At 35.1% G+C, this 19,412-nt stretch overlaps 1 protein-coding gene across 4 annotated transcripts in view; it reads right to left on the bottom strand.

Moving 5' to 3' along the window:
- DCDC1 (doublecortin domain containing 1) overlaps positions 1-19,412 on the bottom strand; it is a 486,403-nt gene that overhangs the window by 219,420 nt on the left and 247,571 nt on the right. For all 4 annotated transcript variants that reach the window (XM_053203333.1, XM_053203334.1, XM_053203331.1 and 1 more), the window contains 5 exons: positions 16,942-17,043; positions 13,535-13,698; positions 10,359-10,484; positions 7,596-7,701; positions 998-1,132 (listed from right to left, as the gene is read on the bottom strand). In XM_053203333.1, the coding sequence (XP_053059308.1) occupies positions 998-1,132; positions 7,596-7,701; positions 10,359-10,484; positions 13,535-13,698; positions 16,942-17,043 (633 nt within the window). The remainder of the gene's footprint in view (positions 1-997; positions 1,133-7,595; positions 7,702-10,358; positions 10,485-13,534; positions 13,699-16,941; positions 17,044-19,412) is intronic.

Below are 19,412 nucleotides of genomic sequence, written 5' to 3'. Positions count from 1 at the left end.
ATAGCAGATGTTTAACAAAATGGCAAATATTGTTATTAAACCTGAAGCAAAATACAACTTAAAAGGGGGTTTCCAAGTTGGAAGTAGATTGAGGAAATATCTCATCTAATCTCATTCTGCCTTGATATATGAAATGAATATTTCTTGGTTCCTTTGTATCTTAATTGCTCTATACATTTGTTTTTAGGTCTCAGAGAATCAAAAATTAACATTAAGAGCAATCCCAAATTTCATTTGAGAAAATTGTTTCAATCCCCTGCCCCCCCCCCGACTCCAACACAGTACCAGCAAGCTTGCCTGAGTGACTCTGCACCCATAGAAGTGCTAAGAAAAGGCCAAAATAATCTATAGTGAGGGGGAAAAAGAAGACAAAAGAAGGGTAGATAAAAGCTGCACCATCTCTTTATGGGCATAAATATTTGATGGCAATGACAAAACATATTTCAATAGTAAGAGGAGAGGGGAGGGCAGTTACATGTTCTCAATTTCAATCAGATCCAGTAATAGTAAAGTTAAAAAATTTAAATAGTGTCAATACATAGGTATAAAATGTGTTAGTCATTGTTCACATTTTATACTCAGGGATTTCTCTTAAAATTATCCTTATGAAGACCATACACTATCATTATACAGTGCTAATCCACCAGGCTCCATGAAGCTCAGCAATGTAGATGAAGGAGTGGAACTAAATGACATCACACAAATCTCATAAAAATGGTGAGTCTGTGGACTATACATAAGCTCTAAGCTGAGTTTAAATACACTCTGCATATGAACTAACCACCACATCTGAAAGTGGATTGAATGCCCACATGGGGATCTACAGAAGCCCTCTGCACCAGACACACCAAGGGCAGAGAGGTAGCATTCATAACAGTCAACAATTTATCATGCTTTCACTTGCATGCTTATGTGCATGAAGGCACCAGGATCTAGAGATGCACTGTGATCAGGGAGCATGGGAAGTCACTCAGCGAGAGCAGACACTTTTGGGTACCTTCGTGATCAGCCAAACACTAGCTGCAGGCCACAGGGTTGATGGAGACATCTGACTTCCACTGCTTACTTCCCTGCTTGAGGAGCTCCGCTTTCTGATGGAAACAGAGGCATGAAGGACAATATTGGGATCCGCCTATACCATGAAAAGAAGTACGCATTGTTAAACTCACAGTCTGAAAGTTCACCCTCTTCAACACACTCACCCAAAATGGGTTATCCTAAGACATTATGTTTCTGATTGAGAAGGTCTCTTTGGAAACAATAGTGCTCAATTCCATTTAATTCAATTCAATTAATATTTGTTGTGCATCAGCTCTGATATGCAAGGCACTAGACTGTGTGGTGTGGGATATGATACAGTATTTTTCCTGCCCTAGAGAAACTTGTAACAGAAGAGTCAATAACACACACACACACACACACACACACACACACACACACACACGGGCAGAAATAATGGATTGCAGGATGGGGACATCAAAGGAGAGCAGTTAAAAGGCTCCACAATCTCCTTAGAATAAAGGGATATGAGTTGAGAATTTAGTGATAGTTGTGAGGATGGATAGGAGGGGACCAACTGGTAACACACAGTATCTGTGCTTCCCATATTTGTTATCAGATTACATACATCAAACATATGATATACCTTCTAGCGTTTCTCACCCAGACTTGATTGTAAAATTAATAGACATTCACATCACCTGTATATCACTAAATATTTAGTAAACTTTCCACTAACTTATATGATCACTTTTCCTGAGTAATCATACTAAATTTTTAAGTACCAATATTTGTTTGTATAGGATTATGGGAATATGTCAGTTTTGCTTTAAGCCAAATAAATGATGGTGCTTCAATAACAATTTAAGTTATTTTCTAACACTAAAAAGCATATTCTAAATCTGTGCTAATACTAGATATTTGTTGAGTAGCAACTGATTCTTAAAATACAAAAATTAAATGATAATTTAAAAGGTAATATTTACAAATGCAATTAGGCAATAGCAAAAGGGTATAGCTAATATATTTGACAATTATTCTATAATGGCAGATAGTTACTCCTCAAGAGAATAAAATGTCTTCTGAGTCCCATAAGTGAAAATAAAATTTTAAAAATACAGCAACCACACGACATAACCAGATTTGACTTGAAGCTCTTTGAATGTGTATTCCCCAGTTAGCCAGTAGTGGCTGGATTCTGGAGGGGAATCCCCCACAGTTTCTGAACAATGACAAACTATATTCTACTAATCCACCCGCCACAGGACTCAGCATTTAAAGTAGCACTCTTACTCAACCTCCTAACTCCAAGTTGCCATCACACTCCAAACTCTCCTCTGCAACTGGGAAGAAGATTGTTTTGACTGGAATTAGTCAGACAGAAGAACCGTACTGCCAACTGCTTCTTTGTACAGCACCTGCTGCCAGCGCCTAAATTCTTGTTATCTCCACAACATGGTTTAATCTTTTAACAGTTGGCTTATTGGTGAAGAGCGAAGGGGTCCTTTGTGTCTGTCTTGGGTTGGCACCTAGTATTAACACCATGCTGTTCTTCGAGAGATATTTTGCTGGACAGTTCCCAAGTGATTCTACATAGACCAGACACAGCCAGACCCACTCACTCAGCTTCATTGCCTGTTATTAAAAGAAAAAAATCTTGCCAAGAGAGGGGTTCTGATACGTTTAAAATTGACAATAGCCATTAAATTTCAATTTGTGACTTCGCCATCTTTTCTCTTCTTTAGTTTAATTGGATAGTTTAGCTTTAGACTGTACATTTATGAAGGTGGGGAAAATAAAAACTGAAAACTGCAATTCATAAAAGTGCTCTGACAACCTGCAACATGGTATACATGTGTGTGCTTGCACATATACACGTATGCATATAACAGCATTTATGTTGAGACTGTTTTCTAAATACATACCATCACATATGTCATTAGGAAACTGCTTCTTTGTTTTGAATCTCTCTCTCTTGCCATAGATAGATACATAGATAGATAGATAGATAGATAGATAGATAGATAGATAGATAGATAGATGTATCTCTCTCTAAATGACCATTATGATTTTGGTTGTCTGAATAAACTGTGCTGATATGGAAGCTGCCAGTGATTTAAAAAATGATGCATTCATTTTCTGGGCCAATTAAAACTTCTTGTTTAATTTTCTTTTTCCAAATCACTAGTGAAGGTGGAATAGCCTTCAATGTTCCTGTGAAAATTCAAAATAAGAGAACCACTTATGGTCTTACTTATAGATCTACTGAGGAATAAGATGTAAGACAATGAAATTTTTCTTGAAAAGAGAAGCTCTTTATTCTAAACAAATTTTTTTCTTTACTACATAGAAATTTTATAAAATTTTTCATTTTTGATAGTGAATTTAGGGCCAAATTAAAAAAAATGATACACAAATTAAAATCACAACTATAAGAAATGCTATAACATCTCTTTCCTCACGTCCCTGATGTTCATTCTTATTGCTTTCATTCTCTAAAACTATAGCTGATCAATACACCCACCTCAAAGGCCAAGACCTGGAGAAGTCTAAAGGCAGAAAATACAAGTGAGTACATAATTATGCAATCAAACATGTAAGATGTAAATATGCAGTCCTCCTAGAGGTTCCAAATATTGGTCTAAAAATAAGGAAGGGATTCAGGATTTTATTAAAGTTCACTGTCTTATTCTAATGGCAACCAGTTCAAAATTAAAAATAAAATTTTGTATTTTCCTCAGTATCAATTATTTGTAGAAAACATTATTTTTCAAGGACTTGCTCTGCAAAGAAATAGGACAGTAAAAAAAGTGTTCATTTTTTCCCCCAGCCTCCTTGTGACATATAGAATAATTTATTCTGTTAGCATCCATGACTGCTGATTCATAAGTTGTAAGTTTATAACTTGTAACTAGTATGCCACAATTCTAAATTCATAATTTGGCATTGTTCTCACTATTTCCCCAAAAAGTTGCCACTAATGTCCTACTAAAGTCTGATTATACCAAAAGGCTAGGATCAAAATGTGTTTCCTTTCCATTTTGGCGGAATATATTACCTGCCAAATACTGGAGTCCATTTTTTCTGCTATTTTTTCCCACGTTCAGGTATTACTAAAACTATTCCTCTCATGAAATGTTTTGTTTTTTCTTTTATATTAACTACCATGAAGTTTAAATCTCATCCAGTGCATGGAAATATTCAATTTTATTGCCCTTAAACTGAAGCAATATAAAAATGTTGCCAAGTTAGGTAACAATAGAGAACTGTTGAAAGATGTATTTGCCAAACTGTCAATTTGTGGTAGATTCCAAATCTTTTGAAATGGATAAAAGAGCAACAGGTTGTAATTGTCAGGGTTATATCTATCTCCCACATTACTAATAGGGATTATATGTTCCAAATTTTTCTCCGTAGGAAAGGTTTTACTTGTCAATAAGAGATTTAAAAGAACAGTGAGGGGTTGGGCACTGGTATCTCTTTCTCAAGCCAATTTTAAAACGTATGCATCAAGAATATCGGCTTTTGCCTCCCTCTCTCTACCCCTGTTGTAATCCTCTTAGTGTCTTCTTTACCACAATGAGCATCAAGATTCTACAATAAAAGGCCCTATGGATATCTATCACCTCTGCTAGAATCCCTCTTTAAAAGTGTTCCATTTCAGGTTATTAAACTACTATTTCCAATGCACTGATCACCTCTCTGTATATAATTGGAGATGCTTTTCTGAAAGGATTGTAAGATTTCATAGCTAAGGGAGGGCCATTTTTCTTTGAAAGCTTCTTTTTTACTAGCCAGTTTATCAAATTGTTGCTTTCTTATACTACTATTTTGGTTGGACTAAAATTTTATTCAAAACCAATTTCTTCTTCTAAAAATGATAGTGTACAAACTTTTATTTAAGATGAGTTTTCTCTTTTTCACTGAATCATTAAAACCAACTAATAATGACGAAATAAGTGGATTGTTATTCTCTCATTTTTCAACATTATAAAATATAGTTATCTTTTCAAGTCCTACACTGGCATAAAATCAAAAAAAGAAGCCTCCTTTGAGTTCTTTTCCTCTGATAGCTCTTTGATATCCTTTTCTTTTTCTTTTTTTTTTTTTTTCAGATTTGAGCTGGTTTCTGTTGAATAAGTTAATTAACCAGTGAATTCAATTCCATCTAGCTAACTCTGAACATCTAGATATTGCAGTAATGACAAGGATGACCAGGATGCCCTTTGCCCTTGAGAAAGATCTATTCCAGCAGGGAGGATAAAAAAAAAAGGACCTCCTGAGTTATTCCTAACACAACATTAAATCAGATCTTGCCTGTGTTTGAATATTTCCAATAGCTCCTTGTTTTCTACAGATCAATATCCAGAATCTCTAACAATGAATTTAAGATCCTTCATGATCTGATTAGATTCTCAGTGGAATCTAGCATTCTTCCTTTTCTTCCCCAATGTGACCTGATATGTGTTCATATCATACTTGGAGCACTAGTTGACTTTGAACCATGCAAAAAAATGCTTGATAGGAACAACATCAAGTTCAAGCTCATTATGAGTGGCATAGAATGGATGCAACAAGGATGTGAGTCCAGAAACATCATATCTAGTATGGAGATGAAGGTCAGTAAAGAAAGATTTCATGAAACAGGCACAAATCAGGTAAGACTAGAATGATAGGCAGAATTTCAGGAAGCCTTTAAAGAATGCCAGCTGTATGTCAGACACTGTGTTAGAAAATGGCATAAGGATGTTAAAGAAGGCTGGTGGGTAGTGACAAAGAAAGAGAGGTTGAATTCCAGGGATCCACATGGGCCTAATAACAGAAATCATGCAGTACTTTCAGAAAACAACAAATGAACAATCAGGCTTGGATAACACATGAGGAACATATTAGCAAATATTGAGCCTTGAAAGATAGATGTAGCTAAATTTTAAAAATCATTCATCAAAAATGTATTGTGCACCTGCCTTACATTCAAAATCTGTCCTAGAATTCACAAATACAAAGATGAGTGAGACATAATGTCTGTGCCCAAAGAATTCTCAATTTAGTGTAAGAGAAAGGAATAAAAACAAATGACTATACCAAAACACAACTCTAAGGACAAAAAGGAAGTTCAATAATATGAGGTTCATTCTTGCTGGAGGACCTGAGAAAACTTCTTGGAAGAAGAGGGAGTTGAATAAAGCCTTAAAAAAGCAAGGAATGGTAATGGTGTAGTGGTGGGGGGACGTATATCCGAGGCAAACAACACACGCCATGATACAAGAGTACCAAAGTGAGAAACATATTATGGGGCACAATATATTAGCTCTAACTGTAGTTTCGGGTACAAAGATCAAGAAGAGAAGATTGAAGAGAAGATTGGGAAGGCAAGTTTAGAGTAGAGGTGGATTAGAGGAGATCCATGGAGATCAATGAAGGCCTGATAAGGATTTGGAATTTCAGTAGGCAACTACCAGGGATACAAGTTTTTTGAACAGGAAATAATATCACAGCAAAAACCTAAAAAGCAATGCCAACAGGATCAGAACTATGGTAAATAAATCAGATAAATATAAAATACAAAAGGCATTAATTCTTAGTTGCATTTATGTTCTACATTTGCTCAAAATCTAACAGGATTAGAAATACAGTTGACCCTGGAATAACACAGACTTGAACTGCGTGGGTCCGCTTACATGCGGTTCTTTGATATAGCAGAGTATTGTAAATGTATTTTCTCTTACACTATGATTTTCTTAATAACATTCTCTTTTTTCCAGCTTACTGGAGATAATACAGTACATATTGCATACAATATATAAAATACGTGTTTATAGACTTTATGTTATTGGTGAGGTTTCCAGTTAACCATAGGCTATTCACAGTTAAATTTGCAGGCAGTAAAAAATTAAATGTGGAGGGGTACCGGGGTGGCTCAGTCAGTTAAGCGTTCAACTCTGGCTCAGGTCATGATCTCATGATTTGTGGGTTCAAGCCCCATATCAGGCTCTGAGCTGTTGGCACAGAGCCCAGAGCCTGCTTCAGATTCTGTGTTTCCCTCTCTCTCTGACCCTCCCCTGCTCACGTTCTCTCTCTCTCTCTTTCAAAAACAATAAATAAAACATTAAAAAATATATCTGTTAAAAGACCTTTCATAGCTCAGTTGGAGAAGAAAATTCTTTACTGGCATGAGAAATTTCTAAGTGTAAATTAATACATAGACCTTTTGGATTGGACTGTCATGAGTGGGTTTCCAAAGAACTCTTATTCCTTAAATACATTGATCCACAGAGCAAATAGATAAAATCCTTGTTACCATCTTAAAGTTTTTAAAACAATGCCAACTTATTAATACAGTAGATAGAAAGAAAATATGTTAAGCAATAGTACTTAAGTGACATAATCCAGGTAAAAATTTTTCTAGTAGGAATACTATATACTGGTTCAGTTTTAAAAGTGCTTAATTAACAGGAAATAGAGAATAATGCCCCAACATTTGTAAAATACTTGAAACTTTTCAAAAACTTTCACAAAATCCACTCAGTCACCATGTATCAAATGACAATCCACTACATAAAGTACCTTCATTAAGTACAATAAATAATTCTGACCTTGTTCTGTAGGAAATGGTTCTCCAAGTCCACCTTTTCAAATTGATCAGGTATCTGTTGACTGGTACCATTGAAATTAACTGGGAATCCTTCACAAACTTCCCAACTAAGAAAAGTAAAATATTTATTTTTGTTAAAATAATATGTACTTAATTACAATACTCTTTAATCTACTAGTATGATAACTTATATGTCTTATACTCTACAGGGGAGAGAAAAACAAATGTTTAGTCCATAATCTTTTTAAACAGAAATTTGTAATGTGTTTTGTTATCCATACCTGGGAAAAGGGAGACTTAAAGTTTGTATCTTGCAATTATTTATGATACTGAGGGATCCCACGCCTAATTAATGATTAATAGAACAGAGAAATAAAAAAAATGATTTTTAATCTTACAGAATCACTCACAGTGGGCACCATCTTCACTATTAAATTTTATTCTAAATACAATGGACTACGAATAATAACAGATTTTTTTATACTTAGCGTGGATGTGTAAAGCACATTATTTTGGTAATTTTTAGACAGTCTTAAGAGGCAGTACAGTCTAATGAGCACATGGACAAGCCACAAACTGGAGTAACTGGGTTTCATTCTTACTTCAGCCATTCTTATTTTAAAAGTAAACCAAACCTAATTCTAAAGAAAATTATCAGGCTCAACACTGATATGTTAAGATACATCACATAGCATGTTATTCAACAGAAACCAGTTCTGGGCTGTTAATAGTATTTTTTCCAATACCCTGAGAACTATAAATTAGAGTATGATTATTAAGATTTCAAATAATGCACATTAGAGTATAGAAAGAAAATTCAAATGGAATCCAAAAATTATGTAAATTGTCTTCAAATAAGTTTGCTTTCAGTAAGGGCAGTTTCATATTGTTATGCTTAGTGACCTAGATCTAACTTAAAAACCACTCAATAAAACAGTACTCATTGCACCCAGGGAAGGGAAATTAAGAAGGAATACATGAATTAAAAATTAAACTCCTTGCTAAAACTTGAAGGGAAAGGGTCTGGGCAAATTTAGTAGCTTGGGGAAAGATTGTGGCACAAGAAATACATCTTCTTATAAATGGAAATGCTTATAAAAAGAAATGCTGATACGTTATTTTCTATCTATAAAGAAAAAGAAGACAAAACAGATTCTAATCTTGCCTGGAAAGTGCAGGCAGTCACTGGGGGATAGAGTTGTTTAAACAACCAAAGAAGACCAAAGAATTCATCTTTGTAGACATGTTTAGCAGTAGGTTGACACTAGCTGGATTGAGTGACCTCATCAGACTGCTTCTGGTTCTCTGGATATTCCCTCTATAACCTTTTCACCTGTATATTAAGGACACTATAATTTGTTAAATTACAAAATATAAAATATAGATGGGACCTTACAGAGAGATCACCTAATCTAACACACTATCAGTGTCAAATACAGTAGCCACTCATCATATATACCTATTTAAATTAGAATTAGTATAATTTAGGGGCACCTGGGTGGCTCAGTCAGTTAAGCATAGGACTCTTGGTTTCAGCTCAGGTCATGATTTCACGGTTTGTGGGATCAAGCTCTGCATCAGGCTCTGTGCTGACAGCATGGAGCCCACTTGGTATTCTCTCTCTCCTCTCTCCCCTTTCTCTGCCCCTCCCTTCTCAAAATGAATAAATAAATATTAAACATTTTTAATCAGTACAATTTAAACAAAATTAAAAATTCAGTCACATTAGTGACATTTTAAGTGCTCAATAATTACAACATATGCTTCTATCATCATAGCAAGTTCTATTGGACAGTGCTAGACAGTGGGTAAGCCGTCAGTTCTTTTTTTTTAATGTTTATTTATTTATTTTGAGAGACAGCATGAACAGAGAAAGGGCAGAGAGAGGGGGGAGAGAGGGAATACCAGCACGACCAGCACAGAGCCCAATGTGGGGCTCAATCACATGAAACATGAGATCATGACTTGAGCCAAAATCAAGAATCTGTCACCAAACCGAGCCACCCCAAGCCCACAGTTCTTAAAAAAGACAATCTGTTTTAGAATCCTGGCTCTACCATGTACCAATGTGTGAATGGACAAATTACTCTGCCTCTCTGTGCCTCAGTTTCTGTCTCTATAAAATGGAGTAATAGTGAGATAAGGTAATGATGGTATTAAAATTATTGTTTTGAGGATTAAATAAATCCTTACCCAATTCATTTAGAACTGTGGTCAACACTTAGTAAATACTGGGTTTTATTATTTATAGATAAGAAGCTGACACCCACCCGCCCATGTACAATCATGAACAGAGATGGGGCTAGAAGCTCAAATCTTCTACCTCCTGTGTTGCCACCACCCCACCATTTCTCTAGCATATTGCTTCTGTTCTCAATTGCTTCTGTTCTCATCATCATCAAATGAGATGCTTAAATACAAACACTCCCACAAGAAAACATATTATTTAATATTTTAATGATTCCATTCAAAACTCTTAATTTAGAAACCACTAAAAACAGTTTTTACATTTCAAATAAAATTGTTACCTCTGCAAAGCAGAAACTATAGTCCGCTCATTGCTTCATATGGTTTTTTAAAACTTAAGAAAAGTTACTGATAAGTCTTTTTAGACATGAGCTCATTACATCATGTAATAAGTCAAAAAAATACACAATTGCTTATTAAGACAATTAGAGAACGTCTTTCAGTGTTTCAATCTCTCACTCTGGGAAATCTGAATTAGGTAATACAGATTACTTTAACCAAGCACATGTTAATTTACTTGTCACATCCAGGTAGGAGAACAGCATTAGGATCCAAGAAGGTTTTATATGCAACTGTAATGCCATCTCTGTCAAATGCAGTCACCTGGTCAAAGGTCAGACTCAAAACAGGGTTTAGTGGAGATCTGAAAAATGGAAAAAAAAACCATCAAAGTGATCTGCAAAATTATACAAACACTGAAATTTGAGCACAAGTAAACAATAAAGCCTATAATATCAGTGAGTAATAAAGTCCACAAAAGTGAATTTCCTATTATAAAGCACTACAGTTGATATACTGATACCTGAAATGCACATTTTAGTTTATTTGGCTGATTGATAATATGTCAAGGACAGTTGCAACACATGTAATTTTTAAAAATAATTTCAATAATAAAAGCAAAGTATTTAGTTGAGAAAAACAAGCAATTATCGTTCACACAATGCAACACACCATTAATATTCTCTGGAGAAGATAATTAAATTAATTCTTAATATTTGGCTATGAACTACTATTTTTTATAAGCACACTAAATGCTAGGCTGATTTCATTTTCCATATTACATACTGTTAGTTATTTTGTTTTAGAGTAATTTAATTATAAGAGAATTAAAATCAAATGAGAAACGTCTTAAATAAAAACAATGGCAACTGGCATTATGTCATCCATGAGCCATTTTTGTCTCAATTGGTGACAAAGACTTGATATTTAACTTCATAATTATAGGACTCAACCGCATCACCTGTGTAGGGTTGTCAAAATTTTTTAAATTGAATCTAATCGTGAGAAAACATGCAGATAAATCCAGAATGTGGGACATCCTACAAGAATAGTGCCTGAACTCTTCAAAAAAAAAAAAAATTCAATGTCATGAAAAGCAAAACAAAGGTGAGAGAATATTCTAGATTAAAGAGAACTAGAGAAAATAACTAGATGCTATGCATGAATCTTATTGGGATCCTGGACCACAAAAAACTCTAAAGCACATTTTGGGTAGATTAAACATAAGATTGCATATTAGATGAATTACATAATTGCTGACTGTGCTAGTTATTACTATGTGGTGACATAAAAGAACATTGTATTATTCTTCAGTTACATGACTGGGAGCATTTACGAGTGAAACTTTAATGGTTGTCTGGAAATAATCTCAAACCTCTCAAAAGAGAGAGAAGGGAGATACAAAAGGTTAAAACTAATGTGGCAACTTTTTAAACTCGTGAACCCAGGTGAAGGATATATATGTATTCATTGTACTATTTTTCAAGTTTTCTGTAGACTGCATCTTGTCCAAAATAAAAATTGGGAGAAAAAAATAATTACAAGACTCAAAATAAAAGCAGATACTGGCAAAATCATCTTTTTATAATTCAGCAAACTAACTCCACATATCAACATATATTAGACACATTAGCATTACTGTCTAAAAATGAATTTCATTTACTTAGTACATATTGCACATTGTCTTAATATATTTCAAACTAGATCTAGGAAATAACTTTTAGACATAAATTTTAGAAATTCCAATAGTAGCACAATGCTACAATTGTTCCCTAGTGCTTTATATTGGGATCAAAACCAGAAAAAAATATTATCCTATTAAAATAACAATGACATATAAACAAATATACACTTATGAGTTCTTCCAGCTACCATCCTCAGGTGATTTTAGGGTATTCTAGATACTTCGAATTTTACTAGTTATTCTATAAATATGATTCAATTAACCAAGAACAAGTGTGCTGGTTGATCTTATTAAAATAACAAACATCATTAAAAACACCAAAATTAGTCATTGTTTTCAGTTTAATAATACTACTTAAGAAGAAATTATTAGACATACATTTTAGTAAAGCCTTTCCTTGTCATTGGAAGAGCTTGCTAAATTATTCAAGAATCCTGGACACTATAAAATTCATCGCTGTTCTATCATTGTAAAAAACAATTCTAATGTGTAATTAAATTATATTTTGAAATCTGTCTATGGAAGAAAACATCACTCCTTACATATATTTTTAATTCTATACACTACACAGCATAAGAAATTATTAAGCATTTTAATTTTACTCTACCAGGAGAGAAGAAATAGAACTTTATAATATGCTACCCACAACTAATGCAACCAACTTCTTCCAAAACCTTCATGAATTTCTGGGTAGATTTATTTCAGTATTTGCAATTTTGACTATTAGAATATATAGCAAACCCAATCGGCTCCTAGTCTGTCTACGCTATTGTTATTATAATTAATATATGATCAATTATACCTGATAGGAAAAATTATTTTCCTCTATTTCCCTTATTCAAATAAGTAAAGGCTTAAAAATTTTTTAAATAGGCAGAAAAGTGTGTTTAAGTTTCCTGACAAGCAGTTTCAGAGTTCATCTGGATGTGTCCTGTCAAAATATGCATAAATTTCTAAGATATTCCACACAACAGCCCAGCTCATCAGTGCCTGTAGACTGCAGCCTTTTTCTTTTTCCAGAAACACAGATAATTTTATGCAGGAATTTACCAATCTACAAAAATTTACACAATGCTCAGCAATAACCAGTAATTATTGTGGGATAATGTAAGGCACTTTTGAGGAATATAACTTTGATAGGATAGGGCTTACAAGCTTTACCAATTTATATTTAGCTGTCCTGTCATTGGTGCTTAAAAGGTTAAGACTTTATTTGTGAAAACATAGAGAGATAGTGGGGAATCATGTTGTCCACAGCTTCATAAATCTTGCTTAAGATCCTTTTCAATTACCATCCATTTCTCCTTTAAAAAGGGACAAAAAAATAGAGGAGTGGAAGCAGGTCAGGGCAGTGTGCGACAATGACAGTGTGATGGGCTTGGGCCCCCCGTGGCGTTTCCATCTGCTATCATTAAGGTGACTACTCAGACATGAACAAATCCCGCTTGCTGTGCTGACAGGCAGACTTCAAGAACTATGACAAGGCATTAAGACAGAAAGTCAGAGAGAGAGAGAGAGAGGGAGAGAGAGAGGAGAGAGAGAGAGAGAGAGAGATGTCATATCTCACAAACAATACTGTCTCACAAAAAACACCCCGGAAATTTTATTGGAATGCAGAATTTCAAAAAAAAATTCACAAAGGGTAGTACTTGGCTTCTCAACTCCCCTTTTAAATTAGCTTGCCCCTGGAAAGATTGAGGACAGACAGAAAATAAACACCTTGTTCCTACCTGTATGCTTTACCGTAAGAGACCCAAATTTTTTGTTCATTCTTCAGCAAAAGTGGATTCTTAATTTCTTGACCATGCTCATCAAAAAGCCGGATTGAAGAAAAATTGAGGCCTAGTGGGTTGGTGGGAGATCCTTGAAGCCTCTGATGGATCTTGAGAAGTAGCTGGTGGTGGGGGAAAATAATGAAGAAGAAGGAGAAGGAGAAGGAGAAGGAGAAGGAGAAGGAGAAGGAGAAGGAGAAGGAGAAGGAGAAGGAGAAGAAGAAGAAGAAGAAGAAGAAGAAGAAGAAGAAGAAGAAGAAGAAATAATAATGTAAAATGTGAACATATATAATAAACTATCTGTACTTTGTAACAAATGAATCCAAACAAATGATAATTAAATTCATATAGAATGTTAAAAGAAGTGTGAAATGATGGCAATATTTAGCTCAGTGTAAAGTAACAAAATGAGCAGGGGCTTTTAACCAGCAGGGGGTGCCACAGGCTTGTGATTGAGCTCTGACCCTTTGGCACAGGGACTGAAAGCAGATGTGACAGTCTTACAGAAAGAGCAGTTAGCTTCTACACATGGTAACAGTCCTCTTTGATAAGGGTTATGCTTTTCTTGTGTGAGCTGCACATTTTGTTAGGCTCCTTCCAGAGCATGTTCAAGTTTACAACCAGTAACCTCCCCCTTCCCAACTAACCTCCGGTAACCAATGGTAGAACAAGTCACCACTTATAGGATTGCAGAAATAAACATGGTTTTCAGGCTATGTTGATTCACTTAGACGAACCCTTCTTGAATGTAGTTTAATTAAGAGCCTTGCAAAAGCTTGTGAGTTGCTTCAATTATGAAAATGTTTTCAAGTTGTGAGTAAGCCATAATTGAAATGTGAAGTATGAAATGCTGCCATTTTACATTTTAAAAAATAGCATTGCCAATGTTTGCTTCTGTCGTACGCTCCGGGTTGCTAAATTATCAAGATATTTCTAATTTAAGGCACACTTTAAATGAAAGTAATTCTAACTAACTGTGTTGCACATGGAATTTTAAAGGACATTTTTCCTTATCCATCAACTTTGTTTGAATGTTTAAGCTCTTTCCTGCTCTGCACCCCACACTATCCATCATTCTATTCTCCCTGGAGCCTTCTGTCACAGGCTTCCTTTTCTTCTCTCCCTTGTCAGTTCTTATGTCTCTCAGTTTCTTGTTACTCTGTAATCTCGGCAGGGAGGCAGATATATTTGTGGCCTTTTCTTGCCTAGCTGCTGTTCAGGGTGTTTTTTGGTCTTTCTATTAATTCGCATTAAAGGTATATTGAGAAGCTAAATGCCGAAGCTTAGACGAAAGAAGGCAAAGTTGCGATCCTGCCTTATACCCCAGGTTTCCTCACCTATTGGCTATAAAGTCTTGTCCGGGTAAAATATTTTCTTTGATCAGCAACCATATTTATAGAACACCTAAGACTTAGGCTTTGTTGTAATTAGAGATAAATAACCGCATCTCTAACTTCATCAGCTCTACATTGTTTTCATCGCCTCTATGTTGACCAGATTTTTACCCTTAAGCATCAGAAAGGCTGAAAACAATGACACATTTTTCATTTCATTGAAGTTAATGTTTCTCATCCAGCCTAATCAAGTCCTTTGAATTAAAAATAATGATTAGGGAAAGTGATAGAACAATAAAAATCTGCATTGTTTTTGGCTTTGTTCGTTGAAGCCACAAACATATTTTGAATTCTATAGATTGTTTTTACAAAGCCCTACATTTATTTCTGTGTGATCTCAGCCCTTGAGCTTATTTTTGGTCGAGTTGCTATTATTTCAGGAAATATGTAATGCTGATCATCTTTTAAATCACAGTGATTTTGCTTTGAAAGCATCATCCTTTTTTGTAAAGGGGAAAGATATAAAAGATTTAAGGCCTGATCCAAGAAAGAAATATGTACACAGAGAATAGGAGTATGTGGCAGGAGGATATGAACACCTGACCACTTAACCAAATTCATTTTCACAGGAGAAGCATTGCAATTTCTATTTTCTCAACTTGGTGACAGACTGAATTTTAGGTGTTCAAAGATGAGCATTCAACAGCCTACAGGAGGTCAGAGCCTCAGTGCCTTTCATCCCTAGGTCATTGACTAGGGCAGGGTTATGGCAACCAAAAGTTGCGATAATCTTCACCCATTTATCTTTAAAGCTATCATCACCAAGTCTTTATAAGATAAGAATTTGTTCAAGGACCTGAGAAGAGTGTGAAACATCTTAGGCTAATGATTGAGACAAGTGCGTGCCAAGGGAATAGTCATCCTTGGGTACCACAAGGGAATCTCCCTAACAAACAGCTCTATAGTGCCCCTAATTCAAGTTTTTCCCCTAGAATTACTTGCATATAAAGCAAAGCATAGGTCAGTTTCAATGTGCCATAAGCCAACACAAAAACTTTCTATAAAATAATATCTTCCTATATAAGATAACATAAATACTGACTTCAATTTTAATGTAAACCAAAAAGTAAAATTTTCTAATACAATTAAGAGGGAAAATAGGTAGAGGATTCTAGGAAGTCTTTTATACAATGTTGATTTGTATAGTCAGAGATGTGAAGGTAAAAAGAAACCAACCAAGGCTCTTCATCCTTCTCTCTCTAATCAATCCAGGTAGAGTTTCCTATCTCTTCTGGGCCCAGCCAATGATCAGATCAGATGAAAATCTATACAACTCTTGTGACTGACTGTAAAGGCCAGGTAATGGATACCACCAGGGAGAGATTAAGTCAGAGGGTGCTGAACTGAAGGGAAAGGAGCAAGTTTATAAACAAAGGCCAAGGAACAGAGCCCAAAACACTGGTGTATGCTTGGGTGCATAACCCCAATTTGTAAACAACAGGGTATTCAGTGTCCTTTTATGCAAGACAAAGACCCAAAATAAAGACCCTGAACATATTGGTTCTGCCTGAGAAACATCCCAATTGTCTGGAAAATAAGCAAAGGTAAGAGTGCCTAAGATAAACCATCTGGACACGCCCACAATGAGCACAGGAGAAGACTAACTGTATGCTAGTTGCTTACGGTTTAGGGCTTGGAAATACCCTCAACCCAGAACATACCCTCCACTGAATATCATGTCACTTCCTTTCAAAGTGTAAACAAGAGGGCAATCCCAGAGTACAGTGTAGACAGATTTCCAACTACAGGCAGAATGAAGGTTAAGATACTGTTAAGTATGAGACCAAGAGTTAATGCTGTTTTAAAGCTGAGAGCCTAAGAAATTCAAAAGTCAAGCTTGAGACTATCTATTTTTACAGAGCAGCAAATGATTAATCTCCCCAAAACAATTTTAAAGATGTAATTGTCTAAATTAACTGCAAGTAACTTGAGAGACACATATAGCCACAAACAGCCAGTCAGTAAACTCACTTTTTCCATCATATCACCAGTTTGTGTTGGGCTACTAGACTCCAGGTCTTTTTTGCTGATACAAACAGAGATCTCTCCAGTGTCTTTACCATTTTCAAATATCTGAGAAATAAGCACATTCAAAATTAAAAATAAATACATGCCATACACATTCGTGTATATGTTCATACATACATATATAAAGGTAAGCTTTCCTGGCTTTGCACGATATGGTGCCGACTGACAGTCCTGCATATGGGAACTGTGCAAGGCAAGGACTGTTTCCATGAACATGTGCAAGTAACTGGCAATGAAAATCAACAGGACTAGAACAGTAGAAGAACGTCCCTTGTTCCTCCTTTCAGTTTCAGTATCTTTAACCTGACTGGCATTCCCTACCATTTTAAAATAGAAGGAAACGTGGGGACATTAAAGGAGAAATCACTCACTGCACTGAATGCTTAAATGGGACAAGCACCAAAGAAAGGTCAGTTAGCAACAAATTAACCACTTTATTTAATTCTTTTGAAAAACATAAAGCCACAATTACGTGAGGGATCTTTGATTTATATTTAAAATATATCAGTGCTCATGGGGTGCCTGGCTGGCTCACTCAGTAGAGCACGTGACTCATGATCTTGTTGGGGTTGGGAGTTGAAGCCCCATCTTGGGTATAGAGATTACTTAAAAATAAAAATCTTAAAAAAAAATTAAAATAATAAAATATATAAGTGTTCAGTTCATTTTCTGACTTACTAAAAGGAAATTCAACCTGACAGATTTATTGCATGACAGTACGATGAAAGCCATCCATTTTAAGTGCACATGCACAACAAGTTGTTGAGAACAGAGATAAAATTCTTAACATTGCGTTATGCAACACTTACTGGGAAAAAAATGCTAGCAAATGTTCTGGTCAAAAGTAGCCAAACAAACCAGTTCACACGGGGGGGATCCACTAGAATAAACACCATCCTCTGACCATGTTGAGGACCCACATGGGGTATGCCAATCCATTCACCAGGCTCTTAAGAATAGAAGCAGACCAAGGAGGCCTGAATAATTTAAATCCTTTCTTATTTCATTTTTTCTCTAAACTTCTCTTCTTCCCTGATACACCTATCACATCAGAGTAGTCATTTTATTTATCTCTAGTGTTATTTCCAGAGAAGATAATTTAGGAAAATACCTTATTTAAAAGGAAAGAAAACCATCGATTTTGCTTTTGAGACAGTTTTGAGAGTTATTTAATTAGTCCAAGCCTAGTTTGGGGAATAATGTGAATCAATAGCACTTCCTTAGGCTTTAGCAAAAAAAAAAATATATATATATATATATATACATATATATATATTTATATATTTATTTATATACTTTTTATATATAAATTTTATTTTATATATAAATATATATTTATAAATAAATATTTATATATTTATTATTTATATATAAATATATATTTATATAATTATATATAAATAAATATTTATATATTTATTATTTATATATAAATATATATTTATATAATTATTTATATTATTTATATATTTATTTATATATAAATATATATTTATATATATTTTTTATATATTTATTTATATACTCATAATATTATATGAGTAATAATGTTCAAGAATTGTGGGTTTTTTTCTACTCAGTGCTTTTCACTGTGCTGATAGTCCAGTGGAGATAATGCAGCTGTCAGCCTTGGTACATTGATATCCCACACCCTATAGCATCTTTTGCTAACAGGGATTTTTTAAAACTTCGTTTTTGAGTACATACACAATTCTGAGCAAGAAATCTCTCTACTTTTGCAAGGAACTTTGTAAACTCAACTGTTGCCTACAAGCCTACAGGAAATAACGTGGGCGGAGAATCCTACTCTCCCAACAATCTCTTCAGGGCGGTAACCTGGAACAGAGCTCTTAAATAATAGTGACATTTAGCAAAGATAGTTTCAATTCTGGGTGTCATACATTCTGCAAGGTTAGTGTTGACAAAAGTTCAGTTTGGGGGACTTATTGACATTCCTTTGTCAAGACTTGCTAGACGTAGAATCAGAGTACAGAAAATTAATGCTCTAGAAAATAGCGAACTGCCAAACTGCGAGAGCAAATAGGAGTTGGCCAACATCTAAGACCTTCAGTAGCTCACTGCTTTCTTTACTACCAGTAAGAAGTCTGCCCTTCTAGGTCTAGAAGTGTAAAAAAAAAAAAAATGGGGCGCCTGGGTGGCTCAGTAGGTTGAGCGTCCGACTTCAGCTCAGGTCATGATCTCATGGTTTATGAGTTCGAGCCCCAGGTCGGGCTCTGTGCTGACAGCTTGGAGCCTGGAGCCTGGAGCCTGTTTCGGATTCTGTGTCTCCTTCTCTCTCTGCCCACCCCCCACTTGTGCTCTGACTCTCTCTGTCTCTCAAAAATAAATAAATAAATGTAAAAATAGAAGTGTAAAAAAAAGGCTCTAGTCTCCAAAATCTCTATAAAGGCATT

The sequence above is a fragment of the Acinonyx jubatus genome, chromosome D1 (genome assembly GCF_027475565.1).
Source record: "Acinonyx jubatus isolate Ajub_Pintada_27869175 chromosome D1, VMU_Ajub_asm_v1.0, whole genome shotgun sequence".
Taxonomy (NCBI): domain Eukaryota; kingdom Metazoa; phylum Chordata; class Mammalia; order Carnivora; family Felidae; genus Acinonyx; species Acinonyx jubatus.
The sequence above is the reverse complement of the archived record's forward strand: the minus strand, read 5'-3'. Positions and strand labels throughout refer to the sequence as shown.